This window comes from Phodopus roborovskii, unplaced genomic scaffold (genome assembly GCF_943737965.1).
Source record: "Phodopus roborovskii unplaced genomic scaffold, PHOROB, whole genome shotgun sequence".
Classification (NCBI taxonomy): domain Eukaryota; kingdom Metazoa; phylum Chordata; class Mammalia; order Rodentia; family Cricetidae; genus Phodopus; species Phodopus roborovskii.
Window position 1 is genome coordinate 11,483,613 of NW_026125281.1, and position 20,597 is coordinate 11,504,209.

Sequence of the window (20,597 nt, forward strand, 5' to 3'; positions counted from 1 at the left end):
TAGTAAAAACCACATGCCCAGGCACAGCTTTAACATGGTCAAAAGACACTGTTGGAAAAGGCAATCACGGGAAGGACGGGAGTGGCCGTACATACTAGCATAGGAATCCCAGCACTTGGGAGGCAGAAGCAAGTGTACCTCTGTTAGTTCAACCAAACAGCCTCTTCTACACAGGCAGGCCAGCCAAGGATACATGGTGACGCTTGCCCTATGCCACAAAAAAAGCAACAAAAACAAACAAACAAAGAACCTTGACTCAGGAGAGCCTGTGGGGAACCTACCTCAAGCTCTGTGTGATGGGATCAAGACGTGCAGGTCCCTGCAGATGCTATATAGCTCCCTATCTTATTTCAGGGTAACAGTTTCCCCAAGCCTTGTTCTGAGACACTATGTCTCTGTCCGATTTTCCTGATAGAATAAGACCCACAGGGTCAATAATACCAAGAAATTTTTCCATGTCCCTCTGCAGTCACTCCTCCCCGAACCCAGAGAACTAATCAACTCATATCTACCTCCACAATTCTGTGTAACTTGGAAGTTTCACATAAATGGATCACATAAAAGCCAGACAGCAGAGAGTATGCTTTCTAGTCAATCAAGACTGGTTTCTCTGTGTCCTGCAACCCAACCAAGCATATCTTCAACAATAGAATGTTACTATTTAGTTGTGACTAGCAACCAAGGACAAATACAATAAATAACCTGTGCTTTCTGGAAAACCTCCAGAACCTCTCTGACCATGAACTCATAGGACTACCCATTGCTAGCACTGGGGTTTTCATTTAATAATTCATGTCTTCTAGGAGCAGCACAGCCTACCCATTCAAAGTACCTCCAATCCAAACTGCTTTTAAAATAATTTCATTTTGTAATTAGCTTAGAAGATGTTATGCAATGGGACAGGGGTACCACTGATGGTCCTACACAGCTGAACCCTGATAGGCAAGATGTGCTCACTATAACGATTAGTAGCATGACTGATATGAAGGGATAATCAATTGCTTCTTGCTTGAATCTAAGGCCTGTTCCACAGACGTGAATCCATGCATACTATTGTAAAGCTGGTCAAACGGCCATGGCTAAGGGAAAGTCCCTAGGAGGGAATATACTATGGTCATTTTGCTAATATACTATGGTCATTTTGCTAAATGAACATGTCATCAAACTGCCTGCTAAATATTTGTGTTCATAACCATGCTCATCAGTCAGAGACACCCCTTTCTGCAGGGACTGTTAACCCAGACTCAAACTCATCAGTGCTGAGAGTAAGTGGTTGTGAGTTCGTGGACCACAAAGGGATGTCTATGTTCCACACACCCAAGATGCGGGAGCATCATGAAAAAGATATGAGCGGATCTAAGAGTTTGAGGATGGGAGAGGTGCTGGGTTCTGGATGGGAAAGGGCTGTGGCTCTCACGAACTAACTCAAGACGGCTGTGGTTACCTGCATAAGACCTGAATGTCTCTGTGTATATTATTCACAACTTCCTGAAAAGATTACTTTTCACTGAAACTTGGTTGTTATTGTTAAGAAAGGGTCTCACTATGTAGCCCTGACTAGCCAGAAATTCACTATGTAGTCAGGCTGGCCTTGAACTCCCAGTGATCCACCTACCTTCAAGCCAGAGTGCTGAGATTAAAGGTATGTAACACTACACTCAACATAAACCAGTGAGTAACAGAGTATGTGGCAAGAAAGAGCTACTAATCACTAAAGATATAAGGCCTGGAGAGCACAGAGCCCTGAGACACAATCAAAGCAAGCTGTCTGGTTGGGAGTCCATATACATTAAGTTGAACTTAATAAGGCATGCTAACAGAAATTTCCAAAGGAGGCTAGGAATTCAAGACTTCAAGTAAAGACATGAGCCACAAAGATGTCTACCAAAGAATGAAGTATTTCACCCTCATATACCAGTGCACACCTGTAACCCTAGCTTTCTCCCAATTCAAGACTGAGGCAGAAAGTTGGCAAGTGTATGGTGAGCTTAAGGACTTAGTAAGACTCTCACTCAAAAAAGTTGGTTTTGGGTTTATTTGGGCTTGGGAAGGGTGTTTGTGTTTGTGAGACAGGGTGTCACTATGTAGCCCTAACTGGCCTGAAACTTGCTTTGTAGACCAGGCTGTCCTTGAACTCACATGCATTATTACCAGTTACTTTTCCCTAGTGGCTATAATCATAGTATGTAGATAAGAAATAGCGTTCAGGAAAATAGTTTCGCCAAAAGACCTGGACAAGAAACTCATGGTTCATCATTTACCGATTCTGTTTAACGAAAGGTATGTTCTGTAACTATGTCTAGGAGTCCTTATTCATAAGATGCCTCACATATGAAACATTCTGATACTTGTCACTATACCAGTTACTTTACTGTCACTATATTTTCATAGTCTCTGTTTAATTAAACATTCACTTTTTAAAAAGCATCCAGGCTAGAGGTACACTCAGAAACAGAACATGTATTTAGCATGCATAATAGTCTGAATCAATTTCCAAAATAAATACAAAAAGAACCTGCTCCTTTTTTTTTTTTTTTTTTTTTTTTTTTAAGGTTTAACCTTTTCAACTACTGCACCTATTTTAAGCCCACAAAACAAAGAAAACAGCAAGAGAAAGAGGGGGAAAGGGTGGTAACAGGAAGGGAAGGAAAGGCTCTAGATTTAAGTATGGTGAAATTTAAATCATCACTAACTGATACTTGGCTGTCATAATCCAAGTCAACACAAAGGGAAATATAAGGCAGTGCACATATTCTCCCCAATATGGAAGCATGAGAAATGGAATATGACTTCCCTGGTAAACCAGGGTATTATTCTAGACTGCAAGGGTTGCTAGATTTGTGGAGATCATATCCCCTGCCACAATGACAGTTTAGTCAGTCTGGGATTTGGGGAGCAAATATGAGAGTTTTAAAGAATTCAGTAAAGAAACCAACAATTTAAATGTGTCTGGAACTTTCATCAACTATATAGTGAGTTCCAGCATAGCCTGATCATATTATATGGCAAGACATTGTCCAAAAAAATAGCATTATGATTGTTGTTGACATTGGGTTTGGGTATGTATGTCTTATTTGTTACTGGGCTGGGGTTGTGGCTTAGTAGATCACTGACTAGCAAGTGTGAGACACTAGATTCATTCCACCCTCAACACACATGGTGGGAGGCTGATTCTTGTTTGGTACGGTGGCTCATTTATAATCCCAGTACTTGGGAGGATGAAGTGTCAACAGCAGCTTAGACTATAGAGTAAGACCCTATCTCAAATATATCATACCCCCCACAAACATTAAAACTATAGGGGGCAACAGCCTGCAGAAAATTACTCTATAGCAAGAAAAAAAGGACTAGGGACAGAACCTCGGAGAGAAATAAGATGCAGGCAGGAAGCAAGGGCAGGCCCCTGTGAAAGATCTATAAGCAGGCAAAGGGAAAAGCATTCCCCACCAACCCACCCTGAAAGGGCCTTCCAGTCCTCTTCTCCTTAGCAGATGGCATTCACATGAACTGACTACAGGTACATCCAATCTGTAACAAATCCAAACGCTGCTTAAAAGCATATGCTGTGTTGCTGAAGGAAGAGCGTGAGGCTGGTGAACAGGACACAAAGCGGTTAAAGCTTGAGCAGGTACTAGCGATACACCATGAACAGTAACTCCAGGCATGCATGAAGTAGCTTTGGCTATGCGGAACTGCTAACACACTTGCTCAAACACTTCTGTCTACTACTCAGGAGGCACATCACAGAATATTCAGAATGTTTAAAAGCCAGTGTGGAGGACTGGTGAGATGGCTTAGCCACCCAAAGGCTAGGCTCACAGCCAAAATGATTAAGTGTAGGATTTGCTTATGTTTGTGATAGTTAAGCAAAGCTTTTCTGAAAACCACATTTGAGGGGGAAAAAGTGTCCTTGCGTGTTTCTCTTATCTAAACCTATCTGCTCCCTTCCCAGATCACCCCTGGGCAGGGAGATCCAAAAGACCTTCTCAATGGGAGCATGTCAGCAGACACTTGACACCAGCAAGTTCACAGAAAAAATAAGGGGGAGAAAAAGACAGTGTCTCCCTACCTTACTCGGGACTCATTTTTGCACATCAACATGACAAGCCATCTTCCACATAAAATTCAACGTCTCCCTGTAACTGGTTACAAAGCCTGTGGAAAGGAGAACCCCATCGCCCGCGTGCGCGCGCGTGAGCGTACACACACACACACACACACACCAACACACACACACAAAACAAACAACAAAAAAGTATATTTTTAACCAGATTCAAATTCCAGACAAAAATACTGAAAGCGAAAGGGACGGTTCTAGTTCATCGAGCAACCTCAGTGAGAAGAAGAAAAAAAAAAAAACCACACAGCGGGTTTTCTTAGAGATTCGGATTAGATTTAAGTCTGACCAGCAGAGTGTAAAAACATTAACCAGCCCCAGGGGTGCAAGCACTCGGGCTCAGCGCAGCCGCCGCCCGCCCGCCCGCCCGCCCGCGGGAGAGCCAGCACCGTCTCCGGACGTCGCGGGCAGTGGGCGCCTCGGAAAGCGTCGACGCGTTGTCAGGCAACCGGCTCTCAACCCCCGCGGCGGCCGCAGGCGTGGCGGCCACCGGGGAGCCCGCGGCGCGCATGCAGCGGGGCGCCGCCCCCGGCCTGGCAGCCGCGAGAGCCGCACCCGGGACCGAGCCCGGGCCGCCGCCGCCTCCTCGCGACCCCGCGGCGGCGCCCCCGCGACGCTCCCCGGCTCCTCCCGGCGGGCTCGAGCCCCCGCCGGCCGCGCCGCGCCGCACCCGGGCCCGCACCCACCCCGCAGGCCCCCACGCCCGCCGCGCACGGACTTACTGACACCGGCACGCGGGGGGCCGCGCCGGCTCCCACCGTCGACGCCCGCCACCCCCGGTGCGGACCAAGCGACCGCTCGCCCGCCGTGGCCCCGCCCCCGGCCACGCCCCCGCCCGCCCTCCACCAACCGCCAGGCGCGCGCGGCCACGCCCCCGCGGGCTGCCGGCCGAGGGCGCCCCCTGCAGTCCCGGAGGCCACGCGATGCACACGCGGCGATGCCAGGGGACCGCGTCCGGGTCCTGGAAAGAGGCCGCAGCTGCAGGGCTGCGTCTATCCCAGACGCCCAGCACGGGAGGGAGGGACCCCACGGTTGTCACGGGTGCTGTGGCGGGGAGAGGAAGGCTCCGCGTTCTTGTCGCAGCCACCACTCCCAGCCCGGCAGGCCCAGTCCGTCCTGGGCTTTCATGGCCATGTCAACCTGTTACTCTCTGTGTACGTTCTCAGCGGCTGAGCTGCCACTGGACGTCTCAGCTTCTCCGGGAAACGGAGCTAATGCATCCTAACGTCCCTAACGTGGCCTAAGTTATACTGTAAGGAGGTTCTAGTTAATTTGGGTTTTTGTTGTTTTGACACTGTCTCAAATACTCCTCGGGGGAAGGGCTCCAACTCTTGACCCTCAGGCCTCCACCTCCCAAATACCGGGATTACAAGAGTGGAGCAATGGCCCGGCTGATTCTTTGGGCCTTGCTTGGTTTTCTTTGGCCCTCCTCCGTGACTTTTTGAGACTGGTCTCCTGTAGACAAGGCTTTCCTTGAACTTATCCTCCTGCGTCCACTTCCCAACGGCTGGGATTCCAGGCAGGTTCAACCACGCTCGACTCTATAAAGTAGTTAAAAACCCAGTTCCTCCATCTTCTGACGGCGGTGTCAAAGCCAACAGGTGTGAAGAGTTAGCGGTTCCGTTTTGGTTTTCAGCTAACTTGTGGACAAAGAACCTGCAATAAAAGAGGCTATGGCACAGAGCTTGCTGGGCAAAACAAACCGTCCATGCGAGGCCGCTACGGAGCCTTCGGGGATCCTGCGGGGGGAGCAGTTGCTTTCAAAGAGTTAATGGAAGGCATTTGTGAGCTGTGATTTTTTAAAGAGTAGTGTGTGCCCTAAAGTAGAAATGTCAGGAAGGGCATTTAAGCCAAGGAAAAAGTACTGATAGAATGAAAAGCTGGCGGGGGCGGGGGGTGTTTAAAAGGAGATGTAGGAACTGTTACAAAGAGCGGTTTTGTTTTTTTCTCTAACAAAAAATAATTATATTCGTATTAAAACAAACACAAATTCCATGTATGCCTTTAACTTACAGCCTAGCGAGCATTTGGGGATGGGAATGAGAGGGAAGAAACCCTAAAAACACTGACGACTGCAACAGCCGCGATTAATTCTGCACTGAGACAAAGGTTTCAAAACGGAGTACTAAGAAAGGCCACGGCGCCTAACACTGTGTACGTGTTTCCTTGGAAAACCGTCAAAAGTGGACCTCGGCAGCCCGGGGGCCCTGCAGCCCTCCTCGCAACAGCAGCGAACACACAAACGCGCAATCCCAACCACAAACGCGGGAGGTTTTCCTCTTCGCCAAGAGGAAACGGAAACCTTAACGGAGATTGTCACGGTCACCCTACCTTCCCTTCCGAAAGCAACAAGCAGAGCTACTTACACCTCGGTTTTTCTAGAGACATTTAGTATTCAAAACTATTTCTTGAGTTAATTACATACAAAAAAAAAAAAAAACATGCCCGAGTCTCCGCCCACTCATTTGGTATTCAAAACTATTTTTGAGTTAATTACACACACGCACACACACGCACGCACAGGCCCGAGTCTCCGCCCACTCACAATATGGCGGACGCTGAGCCTGCGCAGTGCGGCCAGGGGCGGCCGACCCCTTCCTGGCGCGTCACACAGCCCTCCTTCCGGCGCGGAAGGCTGAACCATTCCCACCCCGAAACTCTGCGTCCCCCGCGCCTCACACACACGGTTCTCCGAGGCGGCAGTGTCCTCGCTTCGTCAGCCGAGCCGTCCTCGGCTGCCCGCGCTCCCGGCGGCCCCCGGCGCGGCGTGCCGCCGCCGCCGCCGCGCCCCGGGCCTCCGGATGGTCCGGGCCGACGTCACCTCCGGTCCTAAGTGTCATGGCCGCCTTGCGGGGCTAGGCAGTGTGCACCGCGGTGGGGACGCTGCGGAGCCCGCGCGCGGAGGCCCAGCGGAGGGGGGTTGCATCTCGGCGGCGGAGGCGGAGGCGACGGCTGCCCCGGTCCCTCGGCCATGGCGGCGTCCGGGAGTGGTATGGCCCAGAAAACCTGGGAACTGGCCAACAACATGCAGGAAGCGCAGAGTATCGACGAAATCTACAAATACGACAAAAAGCAGCAGCAGGAAATCCTGGCGGCGAAACCCTGGACTAAGGAGTGAGGAGGTCCCTGGCGAGACGCAGGGGAGGGAAGGGGTGGCGGGAGGGTACGCGCCCCGGTCTGGGTGGCGACGACAGAGTACCCGCCGCCGTGTTTTCAGTCTGCGCTATCCGGGACGGTGGAGCCTGAGCCCCCAGCCCCCCTCTGGGGCCCGCTTGGATTCCCCTTTCAGAAAGTTTAACAGACTTGCCCCCTGGGGTGTAAAGGACTGACTTGGGATGTCCCTTTCTCAACACGATTGTTTTTGTAAGTCGCCCACACTCAGTCTTGAGCCTGGTGTCTACGTGCACCTTGTTGCAGCCTTCAGTGAATCCTGGGCTGAAGAGCGCAGCTGTTTTCAGAAGGCAAATGTGCAGGCCATTGACCTCCAAAAAACAGGGGGGGGAAAAAGCCATAAGCTCTTTAAGCGATTTTTTTAGCACTTTTTTTTTTTTAAATGTGGCCATTTTAGTGACATACCAAGTCCCTTACCAGTTCGCTAAAATACTACTGCAGCGATTTGTGTACGCCAGGAATTATGAAATCGGGTTTAAAACCTATTTGCTTCCTAGCCAAATCCATGTATCTCTGGGACTGATGACAAGTCCAAAGGTTCTTTAGAACAGATTGTGTTAAGGGGAGTGGGGGGGGGGGGGATCACAAAAAGATGCTGTCTAAACAAATCACTGTTTCCAGGGGTTTGTTTGTTTGTTTTTTCTTCCTAGCAAAGCTGGCTTTCACTGTCTATTTTCACAGTGTTTATTGAGTGCTTACTGTGGGCCTGGCAGTGGCCTAAAGACTTTCATGTCATTAATAATCATGAAAATCAAGTACTGTACTTTGATTCCTTCTCAGTACATTCAGAAATTCACCATTCATGCTATGGCAATGAACTCAGGAGCAGCAGACTGAAAATCAAGTCTCATGGCTGTCAATTAAAACGTTGACTGGCCTTAGGAAGCTAAAATATCTAAGCTTACCTGTAAGATAAAAGTAAGCCTAGCTACTGGTGATGTTATGAAGTAACTTCTTAAAAAGTTCTAGATGAACTATATGTAATGAGAGCACAGTAATGGTTGTCTTTGTCGTCCCCCCCCCCCCCTGAAGACGAGCCAGTTTCTTAATTTATGTCTTGGTTTCCAAGAGCAGGTCTCAGTGTCTTTCAGCTTGTGGTTGAAATCTAGCAACAGCTGGAAAAGCCTTGGAAACGCTGAGTGACCTGGATAGATTACCTGCATATTATTCCTAAACTGCACATTTTAATTGACGCAAACTGTAGAGTTTCCTTCCTCTAATTATGTTCATCCGAACACATAGGCCAAATCAGTGGTTTTAAAATGTGTATGTTGTTCAAGAGTTTAATCTCATACAATGATGACAGACATCACAGGAAAAGTGGAGACAGTACATCTACTTTTTGACCTTCACGATGCTGTCACAAGGAAGCCACATGCTTCAGCCCACTCAGGGTATGTTAAGGGGCAGGTTAATAAGGCTGGTAACAGCACCTGAGATTTTAGTGCTTACTTCGGGGACTAAGCTAAACACTTGTGTATTTCTCATAGTAACTGCAAAATACCTATTTACAGAAATATCTACCGATGTAGCTATTCAGTGGCCAAGATTTAAACCTAAGCCAGTCAGTTTCAGAGGCCATGTTTGTAAATTTTAGGTCCTCCAGATCAGTGGGTAAGAGTGCTTGCTGTTAAGCATGCAGACCTGAGTTCAAAGCCCCAGCAACTATGTAAAAAAATCCATGCATGGATGTTGGTATCCTTAGCATTGTGCAGAAGGAGAGCAGAGACAGGAAGATCTGGAAGCTGGTCTGCCAGCCTAGCCAAAACAATCAGCTTCCAGTTAGTGTCTGTCCCGAGGGAATAAAATGTAATAAAGAACAGTGAGTGGGCGCTGTGATACCGCCTTTAATCCCAGCACTGAAAGTGAGGCCAGCCTGGTCTACAGAGTGAGTTCCAGGACAGCCAGGGCTACACAGAGAGACCATCTCAAAAAGCAGAAAAAGAAAAAAAGATAGGGAAAGACACCCAACAGCCCCCTGTCATCTCCATGAGCCATCTGGTGGCATACCGATGGACTTGTACCACACACAATAAATAAATGAATTTAGGTCAGAAATTTAGGCCTGAGATATTATAACTCCATGTTAGTGGAGGGAAAAAAAATAAAAACTATGGATATATTTAAAAGTTACCTTAGATTCTTTACTTTCAGGGCTGGCGGGAGAGAGGGGTGTGACAGTCTGTGACTTGCTATTTCCAGGTTCCCTGCCATTTTCCTTTTCCTCCCACATTCCGCACTCCCATCACGGTGAATCCCTTCGGGACTTATTTCCACAGAAGCTGTCTTTTGAAATTGTACTTTAAATGAAATCACACTGTGATTTCTGTTTTGTAGTCACCATTACTTTAAATACTGCAAAATCTCAGCACTGGCCCTTCTGAAAATGGTGATGCATGCCCGATCAGGAGGCAACTTGGAAGTGATGGGTTTGATGCTTGGGAAAGTGGATGGTGAGACCATGATCATCATGGACAGTTTCGCTTTGCCTGTAGAGGGCACTGAGACCAGAGTAAATGCCCAGGCCGCTGCATATGAGTACATGGCTGCCTACATAGAAAACGCCAAACAGGTAAAAATGTTGTTGCTTAAACTTTAATAGCTCTGAGACTCTCAAGATGACTTCTGGGTTTCCGAACTTAAAACTGTCCTTTTCACACTCAATTTCATATTTAAACTCTAACAGTTTTTATGGAGAATTATTAAAAGTGGCGAGACTTATAATATAGACGGTGGGGAGGGAAGGGGGTGTCTTTCCTGAATAAATTTTCACAGTCACTGTCAGTTGTGTTTAAACAAAAAAAGTGTAGACTGGAGGTGTAGTGGGTGGTGAAGCTCATGTTTGCCTCTCTAAGCCCTGAGTTCAGTATCTCCAGCACCCCTCAGATAAACAAACAAACGAGTGAATGGATAAATAAGAAATTTAGGAATTGATTATTCCTCAGGAGAAACCCAGGTAAATAAATGGTGGTGCATCTATTAATGGACTATGGAGGCAGGCTTTTAAAGAAAAAGCTCTTTGGGCAGTGGTGGCAAGTGTCTTTAATCCCAGCACTTAGGAGGCAGAGGTAGGTGAATCTCTGTGAGTCAAGGCCAGCCTGGTCTACAGAGTAAGTTCTAGGACAGGCAGGCTACACAGAGAAACTCTGTCTAAAAAAGAAGAAGCTATCAGGGCTGGAGAGATGGCTCAGTGGTTAAGAGCAATGACTGCTCTTCCAGAGGACCCAGGTTCAATTCCAGTACCTGCATGGCAGCTCATAGCTGTCCAGTTCTAGAGGACCTAACACCCTCACCCAGGTAAAGATGCAGGAAAAACACAATAAAATAAAATAATTTTAAAAAAAAAAAAAATGTGTTTTTACTTTCATGGAACAGTTCTAGAATTGTTTGTTCAGTTTAAAATATAGGTGAATAGGAATAGAATGTTGTATGTAGTATGCAACTATTTACAAATATTTGTTAGTCTATAGAATATCTCTATAAGAGTAGTACATAAGATATTAGAGCGATAATATCTAGGCTGAGAGACAGGTAGAGGAGGGAAAAGATAAGGGAAGGAGACTAAATACCTTTGTTCTTGTACCTTGATAAATTTACACTGCACACATGTGTATCTATTCGGAAAGTCTTGGCATGCTGTTCTCTGACCACAGTGTTACGACATAAAGCCTGTAAATGACACTATCCGTGAGGTGAAACCATACCTCAAACGGTTTCTCCTTTGTATTTTAGGTTGGCCGCCTTGAAAATGCAATCGGCTGGTATCATAGCCACCCTGGTTATGGCTGCTGGCTCTCTGGAATTGATGTCAGTACACAGATGCTTAACCAGCAGTTCCAGGAACCATTTGTGGCTGTGGTGGTAAGTGCTTCTTTTAAAGATAGGGACCCTGGAGGTTCACAGCCATCTGCAACTCCAGTTCCAGGGTATTTGATGCCCCTCTATACGCAACACACGTGCCTGGTGCCTGTGGAGGCCACAAGAGGGTGTTGGCTCCCCTCGAACTCCTGGAGATAGAGGTGGTTGGAGGCCACCATGGGGGTGCTGGGAACCAAACCTGAGTTCTTCCGCTGGAGCAGTAAGCACCTGTAACTGCTGAGCTATCTCTCCAGCCCTTCAAAGTTTCGGGTTTGATTTATTTGATTCTTGTTACGTGGGCCTGGCTGTGGGCCTGGCTGACCTGGAAACTCCTGGAGATCACCTGCCTCTGTCTCCTGAGTGCTGAGATTAAAGGCACACCCACACCTGGCTTGCTGTGGGTTTTGTTTTGTTTTGTTTTGTTTTACAAAACAGATTTATTAAGTTCTTCAAGAATATTTGCTAAAGAAAGACTACTGGAAAATTTAAGAGTGTGGGAAGGGTATTCTTAACCCCCTGCACCCCTCACTGCTGTAGATGAGGGTAGTGCACAGAACCTTTGTCAGCTTCTCAGAGCTTCGTAGGCATTTAATCAGGGTTGACTAGAGAACCAGAAATGGCTAGAGCCTGTCTTCTTTTATGTCCAGAATGATTTTGGTGCAATCTAGGACATTTAATAGGAAACTAACAATTATTTGTGTACTAAAGGGGGCAGGTAGTTTCTCAGTTAATTCATTACATTTATTGATTGGTTAGTTGATCGTTTTTTGTTTGTTTGTTTTGATTTTTCAAGACCGGGCTTTTCTGTGTAGCCCTGGCTGTTCTGGAACTCTCACTCTTTAGATCAGGTGGCTGGCCTTGAACTCAGAGATCTGACTGCCTCTGCTTCCCCAGTGCTGAGCAGACCTGGTCTTCCCAAGTAGCACGCTAAACAAATACTCTGCTAATATGATAACTTAATTCTATCTACAAATTAACTGAAGTATTCCTGTTTCATTGAACCTTTCTAATTTTGGTTAGTATGGTGCTATATTTACTGGTTTGTAGTTTCTGGTGTTGACTCTGTGGAATGTATGGTTTGTTTGACCAATATTGAGTATGTGTCTTTTGTAGATTGATCCGACTAGAACAATATCTGCAGGAAAAGTGAATCTTGGCGCCTTCAGGACATATCCCAAGGTAAATTGGATGGAGGGGCTGTGAGGGGCCAGCCTCATGTAGTCTAGGCCAGCCTTGAACTCACTCTGTAGCTCTAGCTCTGCTGTACTGGGATGACAGGTGTGTGACACCACAGAGGGGGTTATCAGTCCTTTCCTTCCACCCTGTCTTTGTGTGGGACCTGGGGTCTAAATTTACCTTCTCCCGTTTAATCGGTGCACTTGTTTTTTCCAATGCTAGGGGTACTGGGCAAGCACTCTACCCTGAGCTATATATGAACCTGTGTAGTATCTTTTTGTGTAGAATTTTCAATTGCAAAATTACAAACTGGTCCAGTCCATATCAAAAGATAGCACATTTACGCTACATATTACTCTTGCCAGACAAAGGGTTTTATTTATTAAGAAACGTTTGTGTGCCCATGGCATTTTGACAAGGACTGCATAAGCAAGCTGAATCCATTTCCTTCCCTGAAGGGAGCCTGTAATCAGCAGTAGATTCGGGCATAGGTACCTAAGAACAAGAGAGACCAAGCTATAAGCCAAGCTATGCAGAGTCACACCTAGAGCAGCTAACGGGGTTGGGGTTGAGTACAAGCAATAATTTCTAAAATGTGTTGTTTGGTTTGGCTTTGCTTTTAATATAGGATCACACTCTATAGCCCTGGCTCACCTGGAGCTGGCCACATAGACTCTGCTGGCCTCCTTCGGTCTCTGCTTCCCAAGTACTGAAATTAGCATGTGTGAGCCACCAGGCGCAGCTGTTATTAAAATATTGGTGCTTACTCTTTGGCTGGCCAGAATGTGTTCCTGTTAGGGAAATTTGTTTACGGTGTAAAAGTGTAAGGTGTCTAAGGCACCTTCTGATTGGTCTATAGCTAGGCAGGAGAAAATAGGTGGGGCTTCTGGGCAGAGAGGGGAAAACTGGGAGGAGAAATCTAGGCATGCAGATTCGCCAGCAAGCCATGGAGAGGAAACCGGAGGTGCAAGATGGAAGAGAGGTAACGCTACATGGCAGAACATAGATTAAAATAAATGGGCTAATTTAAATTAATTAAGACCTAATTGAGACAAGCCTCAAAGGTCAAGTTTTCATAATTAGTAAGTCTCCGTGTCGTTATTTGTGAGCTGGTGGCCAACCACAAAGCTTGCTACTAGGTCCCATGTGTGAAAACCTGCAAAGAAAGCGTAAGGGGCCTTCCTTATGCTGTTTTCAACTTTCTGTTTTTGTTTAGGGCTACAAACCTCCCGATGAAGGACCTTCTGAATACCAGACTATCCCACTGAATAAAATAGAAGATTTTGGCGTGCACTGCAAACAGTAAGTAGTTGAACAGTTATAGGGGCTACAGATGTGATACAAGAGAGCTTGCCTGTAATTCCTAAGGCCCTGGGTTCAACCCCAGCACCAAAACTCAAATCCCAATCAAAGACTTATTTCACACATGAGAAAGACTCAAACAAAGTGCATTTCATAATATATAGTATCTTGAAAATAGTGAAAAGGTATGAATTTAGGATAATACTCAGTCTTTAGTAATTGTCTTCCACTTGCTTATTCTTCCAATAATTATTTTATCTGGCTCATTTTCTTGCAAATAATCTTATAAATTTTTCAGTCCATTAAAAAATTAGCAGTTGAGACATATACCCATGTTAGCTTGACTGTAATGTGTTTGCTGCCCTTAGAGACGGCAAGATGGCTCGGTGAATAAAGGTACTTGATGCCAAGGCTGACAGCTTAAGTTCAATCCCCAGGACCCATACAGTGGAAAGAGAGTTTATTCCTGCCAGTTGTCCTCAGCTGCTACATGGTACACTCACCCACACTTATATGTACACACACAATAAATGAATGTAATGTTTTAAATGCCCATTTTCCACTTAGCAGACAAAGACTCTTTTCTCCAAGTTAAAAAAGCCAATGAGGGCATCTTTTCACACTTGTAAACATCTCACTCACCGCCTTTCCTTCACCCATCTAAAGCCCAAGCACCACCCTGAGCATCGGACTCATTCCTGTGTCTTAAAAGATGAGTCAGCCGGACCGCTCTGCTGAAATGTATCTCAGAGCATGGCTTCCCTCAAAATGATGTCACATCTCACCAAGAATAAGATCCAGAAGCTGTACGGACATTCGTCCTCATTTTCATGTCGCTCACTAACTGCTGTACATGAGGATCTGTTTCCAGATCACTTTGTCTCCAAGAGCGCCTTCCCGTCTCTTGTGGCTGTTTCCTTCTTAGCGGTCACCATGGAATGTTTTTGGTTCCTTGCTCTTGAACAGAGTTACTCACTACTGTTTCCTTGCATTTAAAGTCAAGCATAGCCCATAGAAAGTGGGCACTGTTAAAATGTTGCCACTCATTCAAATGGATGAGCCTATGGGGGCCATTCTCATCCGGCCACCGCATCCTGAGACCAGCCATGTGAAGTCTGTAGGAGCTGTGTGTGTTAAGTAGTAGAACCTTAATAGATAGAATGCGCATGTCTGTCCTTGAAGTACCAGGGCCTTGTGCGTACTGTGGCACTGTTCCTAAGCTACTCCCCGGCCCTCGGAGCCCTGGCTGTCCTGAAACTCAGTATGTAGACCAGGCTGGCCTCAAGCTCACTCCTGCCTCCTGAGTGCTAGGGTTAACAGCTCCTCGGGAGTGTTTAACTAGCCTATATTTTAATATTAGAAGCAAACTGTTTAAAGATTCAGTGAGCCATAGGCAGAAAGAGAGAACAGAAGCTGTCTTTTGATCTCTCTGCATACCTGCATCATGGTACACACGCATAAAAGAAAAGCACAGTTAGCAAGAGCAAAATCATGTGAGGGAAACCCAGAAAGCCATGTATGTATGAATGTATGTATGTATGAATGTATGTATGTATGTATGAATGTATGTATGTATGTATGTATGTAGAAAAGTTAGTAGGTATAGAGTCACACCACCAGAATACAAAGGAACCTGTCATTCAGCTATAGGATTATCTGAATATAAAATATAATTTGCTTTAGTATAGCCAAGACTTCTATGCAGTGTAATTATTTTTTTTCACTTGCCAAATGTGTACTTTTTTTTTAATGTGTACTTTTGTTTTGTAGATATTATGCCTTAGAAGTCTCATATTTCAAATCCTCCTTGGATCGTAAACTGCTTGAGCTCTTGTGGAATAAATACTGGGTGAACACCCTGAGTTCCTCTAGCTTGCTTACTGTAAGTACTGTACTTGTTTCATTTCAGTTTTGGTTTGTTTTTTTTTTTTTTTTTTTTTTTTTTTGAGATAGTCTTACTCTGAAACCCACGCTGGATTCAAACACTTGAAGGTCAAAGGACAAACCAGCAGTGTCGTTCTAACCTTGTATTTGGGTCCCAGGGATCAAACTCAGGTTGTTAGGCTTAGCAAGCGCCTGTACACACACAACCATCTTACCTACCCCTAGTTTCAGATGCTTAATTGTTAGGGTCACAGGCAAGTGCCAATATACCCAGCTAATTTGAATTTTAACCAAGCTCTAAAAGCTGTTTAAGATTGGAAACTCATTTCACAGACAGACACAACTTCAAAACTGGAGTGAGGTTCTTCACCAAGCTTAATGTGGATGCTAGGCAATCCAAATGGTTGCCATGGACCAGAGGGACTGTCTTAGGGTTTCTATTGCTGTGAGGAAACACCATGACTACAGAAACTCTTAAAAAGGAAGCATTTCATTGGGATGGCTCACTTAGAGGTTCAGTCCATCATCATCATCATCATGGTGGGAAACATGGTAGTGGCAGGCAGGCATGGTGCTGACTACATCTTGACCAGAAGGCAGCAGGAAGTCCGCTGAGGCAGTGGGCAGTATCCTGAACATAAGAAACCCCAGAGCCCCCCCCCCCCCACAGCGACACATCTCCAACAAAGCCATGCCTCCTAATAGTGCCAGTCCCAGTGAGATTCTGGGGCCAGTTATATTCAAACTACCACAGAGCCCAAATCTAAATGTCAAACAGAACACCAAATGGACATGAAATCTGTTTGTGCCTTAAAAAGATTAATAGAGGAAAAACAAAAAATCTGTTTTTGTTGCCTCAGATAGCAGGTAGGTCTCTGCCACGTAACACTCTAGTTTGATGGTTCTCAACCTATGGGGTCAAAACCCCACAGGGGTCACATATCAGATACATCGTGACTCATAACAGTAGAAAAATTAGAGTTATGAAATAACAATAATTTATTTTTGGGGTCACCACATGAGGAATTGTATTGCATTAGGAAGGTCGAGAACCACTGATATAGTTAGAAATAAAAGGGTACCAAATAAAGGAAAGACACTGTAAGTTAGGAGATCTAGGAGCAACCTTTTTAAAATATTACAGTTAGCAAGGCATGGTGGTATATGCCTATAATCAAGCCTGAGTCATTTGATACCCTGTCTCAAAACAAAATGAGAATATTACAATTAGGTCTGGGGATGTAGTTTGGTGGACAAATATGTTTCCCTAACTTGTATAAGACCCTAGTCTCAATCCCAACATCAGACATGACACAGACATATAGGTAGATAGTATATGTATAAATTTATACTTTTGTTAAATGTATATGTATATGTATATATATCTTAATATTGTTTAAATTTGTAAATACATAATATATATTTGAAAAAATATGTATAATAGATTCTCAAGTGTAGGTATGAACAAGGGCATATAGCAATACTCTAATAAGAACAGTCATAAAACTAGCTAATAATTATTAAGCCTTTCTTAGGTGTAGGTGTCCTGGACAGTCCTAGAGCTTTAAGGTAGAAATCATTGCCACCCTCTTCTGTTTTCAAGAGGGCCAAGAGGCTTGGTCCAGGCATCCCAGCCAGCCTCCTGAAGGTTAGATTCTGTTTTCAAGTGGTTCAGGAGGCATAGTCCAGACATCCCAGCTGACCTGCTGCAGGGTCAGAATTTTGACTCTCAAAGGCATTCCTCAAAGCCTTCATAATGACAAAACTTAACTTAAACAAAGGAGAAAATGACACATTTCAATCTTGAAATTAGTTTTTAAAAATCTAAAATCAAATTGATTTTTAGGAGCCGTTTTTATAGCTATGACCTAAATTCTTCACTGTCTTTCCATTCCATCTTTATATTATTTATAAAAAGAATGTTAAATTAATTTACATAAAAATCAGTGGATTTTGTCAGGCATGGTGGCACCTGCCTTTGATCCCAACACTGGGAGTCAGGCATGGGGAATCTCTGAATTTGAGGCCAGCCTGGTCTACAGAGCAAGTTCTAAAACGGCCACGGCTACATAGAGAAACCCTGCCTTGAAAAAAACAATTATTGGGTTTTTAGCCAGGTATGGTGGTACACACCTTTATTCCCAACAGAGGCAGAGCTCTGTGACTGCAAGGCCAGCCTGGTTTATATAATAAATTCCAGGACAGCCAGGGTTTCATAGTGAGAGACTCAAAACTAAGAACAAGTGTGTGGGTGGGTAGGTGTTTGGGCAGTGGGGATGAGGGACTGGACAGAATGGGTGGCACACCTGTAGTCCCAGCTACTCAATTGAGTAGGGCCAACTTGGGCAGCTAACGAGACCCTGTGTCAAAGCACATGCGAAGGCTAAGAGTGTGACTGTAGTGGGTGCTGCTTTGTGTGCACTGGATGTCTGAAGACAGTCTTGGTCCTGGAAAAAAACAGAATTTTCTCAGGCTGAGCCTGTGTTGTACAATACAGCATGCCATTTTCTCCACAGAATGCAGACTATACCACTGGCCAGGTGTTTGATCTGTCTGAAAAGTTGGAGCAGTCGGAAGCCCAGCTAGGACGAGGGAGTTTCATGTTGGGTTTGGAAACACATGACCGGAAGTCAGAAGACAAACTTGCCAAAGCTACTAGAGACAGGTGAGCGTTCACGTGCAGATCCTACACAGCTCTTCTCGTAGAATTCGCAGAAAGTAAACCCTGATTCCTGTGCTTCAGCCAACTACAACTTAGGAAATGCCTGAGCATTATCTGCTTGGACCTTAAAAACTCACATGTAAATTTTAAATTCACACTTTGAAAGTTTAGGGAACATTAGGCAAAATAGAAAGCTAACTCTAAGATCTAGGAATAGTGTAGCCACACAGTGTACAAGAAAAGCTGGCCCCCTGACTAGATCTTTTTTCAGGGGAAGGGCTTCCAAAAGCATGCTTACCCTTTTCCTCAGCTAAACATTTTCTGAAGAATTAACAGTTCTTTTAAATGGGCCAAATTTCAGAGTATCATGGGAAAGATTCTCTCTAAAATCATTCTGTCTGCACTATTTTACTGTCCCGTGTTTTACTTGCTAATTATTTCCTTGGGATGTGGTCACTGATAACTTAGATGAGAATGTGGCCGTTGATGACCAACTGCATGGGGTTGAAAACATTAACATTTCCTGCCACAAAACCTTGAGTTTTAATCTGATACGGGCTGGAAAGAACATTTGGGCAGTTATAAGCTGGCTCACTGTGAGGCGGGGTGGGGGGGGGCTTCCCTCAGCTTATTACTCCATTTCCACTCTTGGGGTGATTTCCCCCCTTTTTCCATCTGCTGTTTCTGCTCTTTGCCAAACTTGAAAGGCGGGCTTTCCGGGATTTCCACCTTTAATGTATTTTTCTCTTTCATGCTAATAAAGTCGATCGTGAGCGTAAAACAAACAAAGGGCTGTTCTGTAGGAAGAAGGGGGGGAGGTAAAGTTTATCTTGCCACTGGAGTCATCTTCCATTAGGAGCAGCTCATTCTGCTCATCCTGGTGGAGAAAGTGACTCAGTGGCTCAGCACTCACCTGTCATGCGCAGGGCTCTGGTCCATCCCTGGCACCACAAGCTCAAACAAACAGCGTTCTTCTCCATGGATTTTCAGAAGGTGGAGTGGCCACACATTGGCTTTCGCTGTCTGTGTGAGAACTCCTGATTATATGTTTGTTTTCAGTGCCGGGCATGGCACTGTCAAGGTCAAGGGTAGTAGTAAAAAGTGGAAAATAAAAGGTAAATTGCTTTAATAAAAAGTTAACTCTTCTGAATACTAATGGAGCTTTGTCATTGGTTTTGGTTTTGGTTTTTCTGTTTCTTTATCATTTCTGAAGTCTTAAGTTCTTCATGCACTGGCCTGATTTTCAGCTCTCCAGAGGATGTTTATAAACAGAACTTTTTAAAATTATTCGGAGAAATAACAGATTTTAAAAATTTGTTTACATTGATTGGGGCGTGCGTATACACTACCCAGGCATGCGTGTGGAGTTCAGAGGACACTGGGACCTGTTCTCCCCTTCCACCACTTGGGATTCTGAGGATCTGTCTCAGGTAGTCAGGCTAGGTAACAAGAACCTTTACCTGACTTAGGCACCTTGTAACCCCAGAAATAATATATTTTAATATAATGCTGTAATAAGTGTGTAAATATTGAATATTACTATGTAGATACATAATGAATGTATATTTTTTGTTGCCTTCAAAAACAGAATTTTCCCCAAAGCCACTGAGTAGCAAAACTGTTATGTTATGAATTGTATCAAAATTTACAGTTATTCCTCTATGAAGGGTCTAGTCAGTAACTTAACAAGCAAAGTTTAAAAATTTTTAAAAAAAAGTTTAAGAAAAATGGCATGATTTGAAGAACGTGAATAAAACTGGATCATTCAAGGATGAGCATAAGGGGAAAGGTGTGGTGTTGAAGCAGCTTTCTGTTTGTGAAATTGTGTTTCTTCTTCCCAGCTGTAAGACAACTATAGAAGCCATCCACGGATTGATGTCTCAAGTTATTAAGGATAAACTGTTCAATCAAATTAACGTGGCTTAGTTACCACTGAGTAATTTTCCTGAAAGTGGGTATGTGGAAGGAAACAAAGCTCCAGTAACACTTTTAAACCAGTTACCAAGACTCATACTAGAAGACTACGGTGCTGTGTGGAGTCCTGAGTGTTAGCCCTGTAATAAAACTATCACGTGAAACCATCCTTCTGTGCTTTGTGGGCAGGGTTGCGTCTGATGCTCTTGCTCATGGGAGGAAAACTTGTGTTTTGTTTTGTACCTTCTGTATTAATTTAAGAAAGAAAGAAAAAACAAAAAGACAGGTCTCACTACCTATATTCTATTTTCTGGAAAACCACTTAACTTACTAGAGACAGCCAAGCACATGGTATCTAATAATTCAAATATTTTATGAGTCCTTTCTAAGGACACGGAGTACTTTCTAGAGCTTGATTAGCAAGCTGGACGTGTCACCAACCTTTCAGAGCTTTGTGAAGGCTAAAACTAAGCTACTCTTCAGAGACGTGGTGTGACCTGGAACTCAGGAAAA

At 44.8% G+C, this 20,597-nt stretch overlaps 1 protein-coding gene across 1 annotated transcript; it reads left to right on the forward strand.

Moving 5' to 3' along the window:
* The first annotated feature begins 6,903 nt into the window (after positions 1 to 6,903).
* On the forward strand, positions 6,904 to 20,248 carry Cops5 (COP9 signalosome subunit 5). The gene is given in 9 exon segments (XM_051197177.1): positions 6,904 to 6,985; positions 6,988 to 7,231; positions 9,626 to 9,860; positions 11,021 to 11,149; positions 12,260 to 12,325; positions 13,539 to 13,624; positions 15,395 to 15,506; positions 18,025 to 18,173; positions 20,012 to 20,248. Coding segments are annotated over 9 exon segments (1,173 nt in total). The 5' UTR covers positions 6,904 to 6,918; the 3' UTR covers positions 20,097 to 20,248.
* The last annotated feature ends 349 nt before the right edge of the window (positions 20,249 to 20,597 follow it).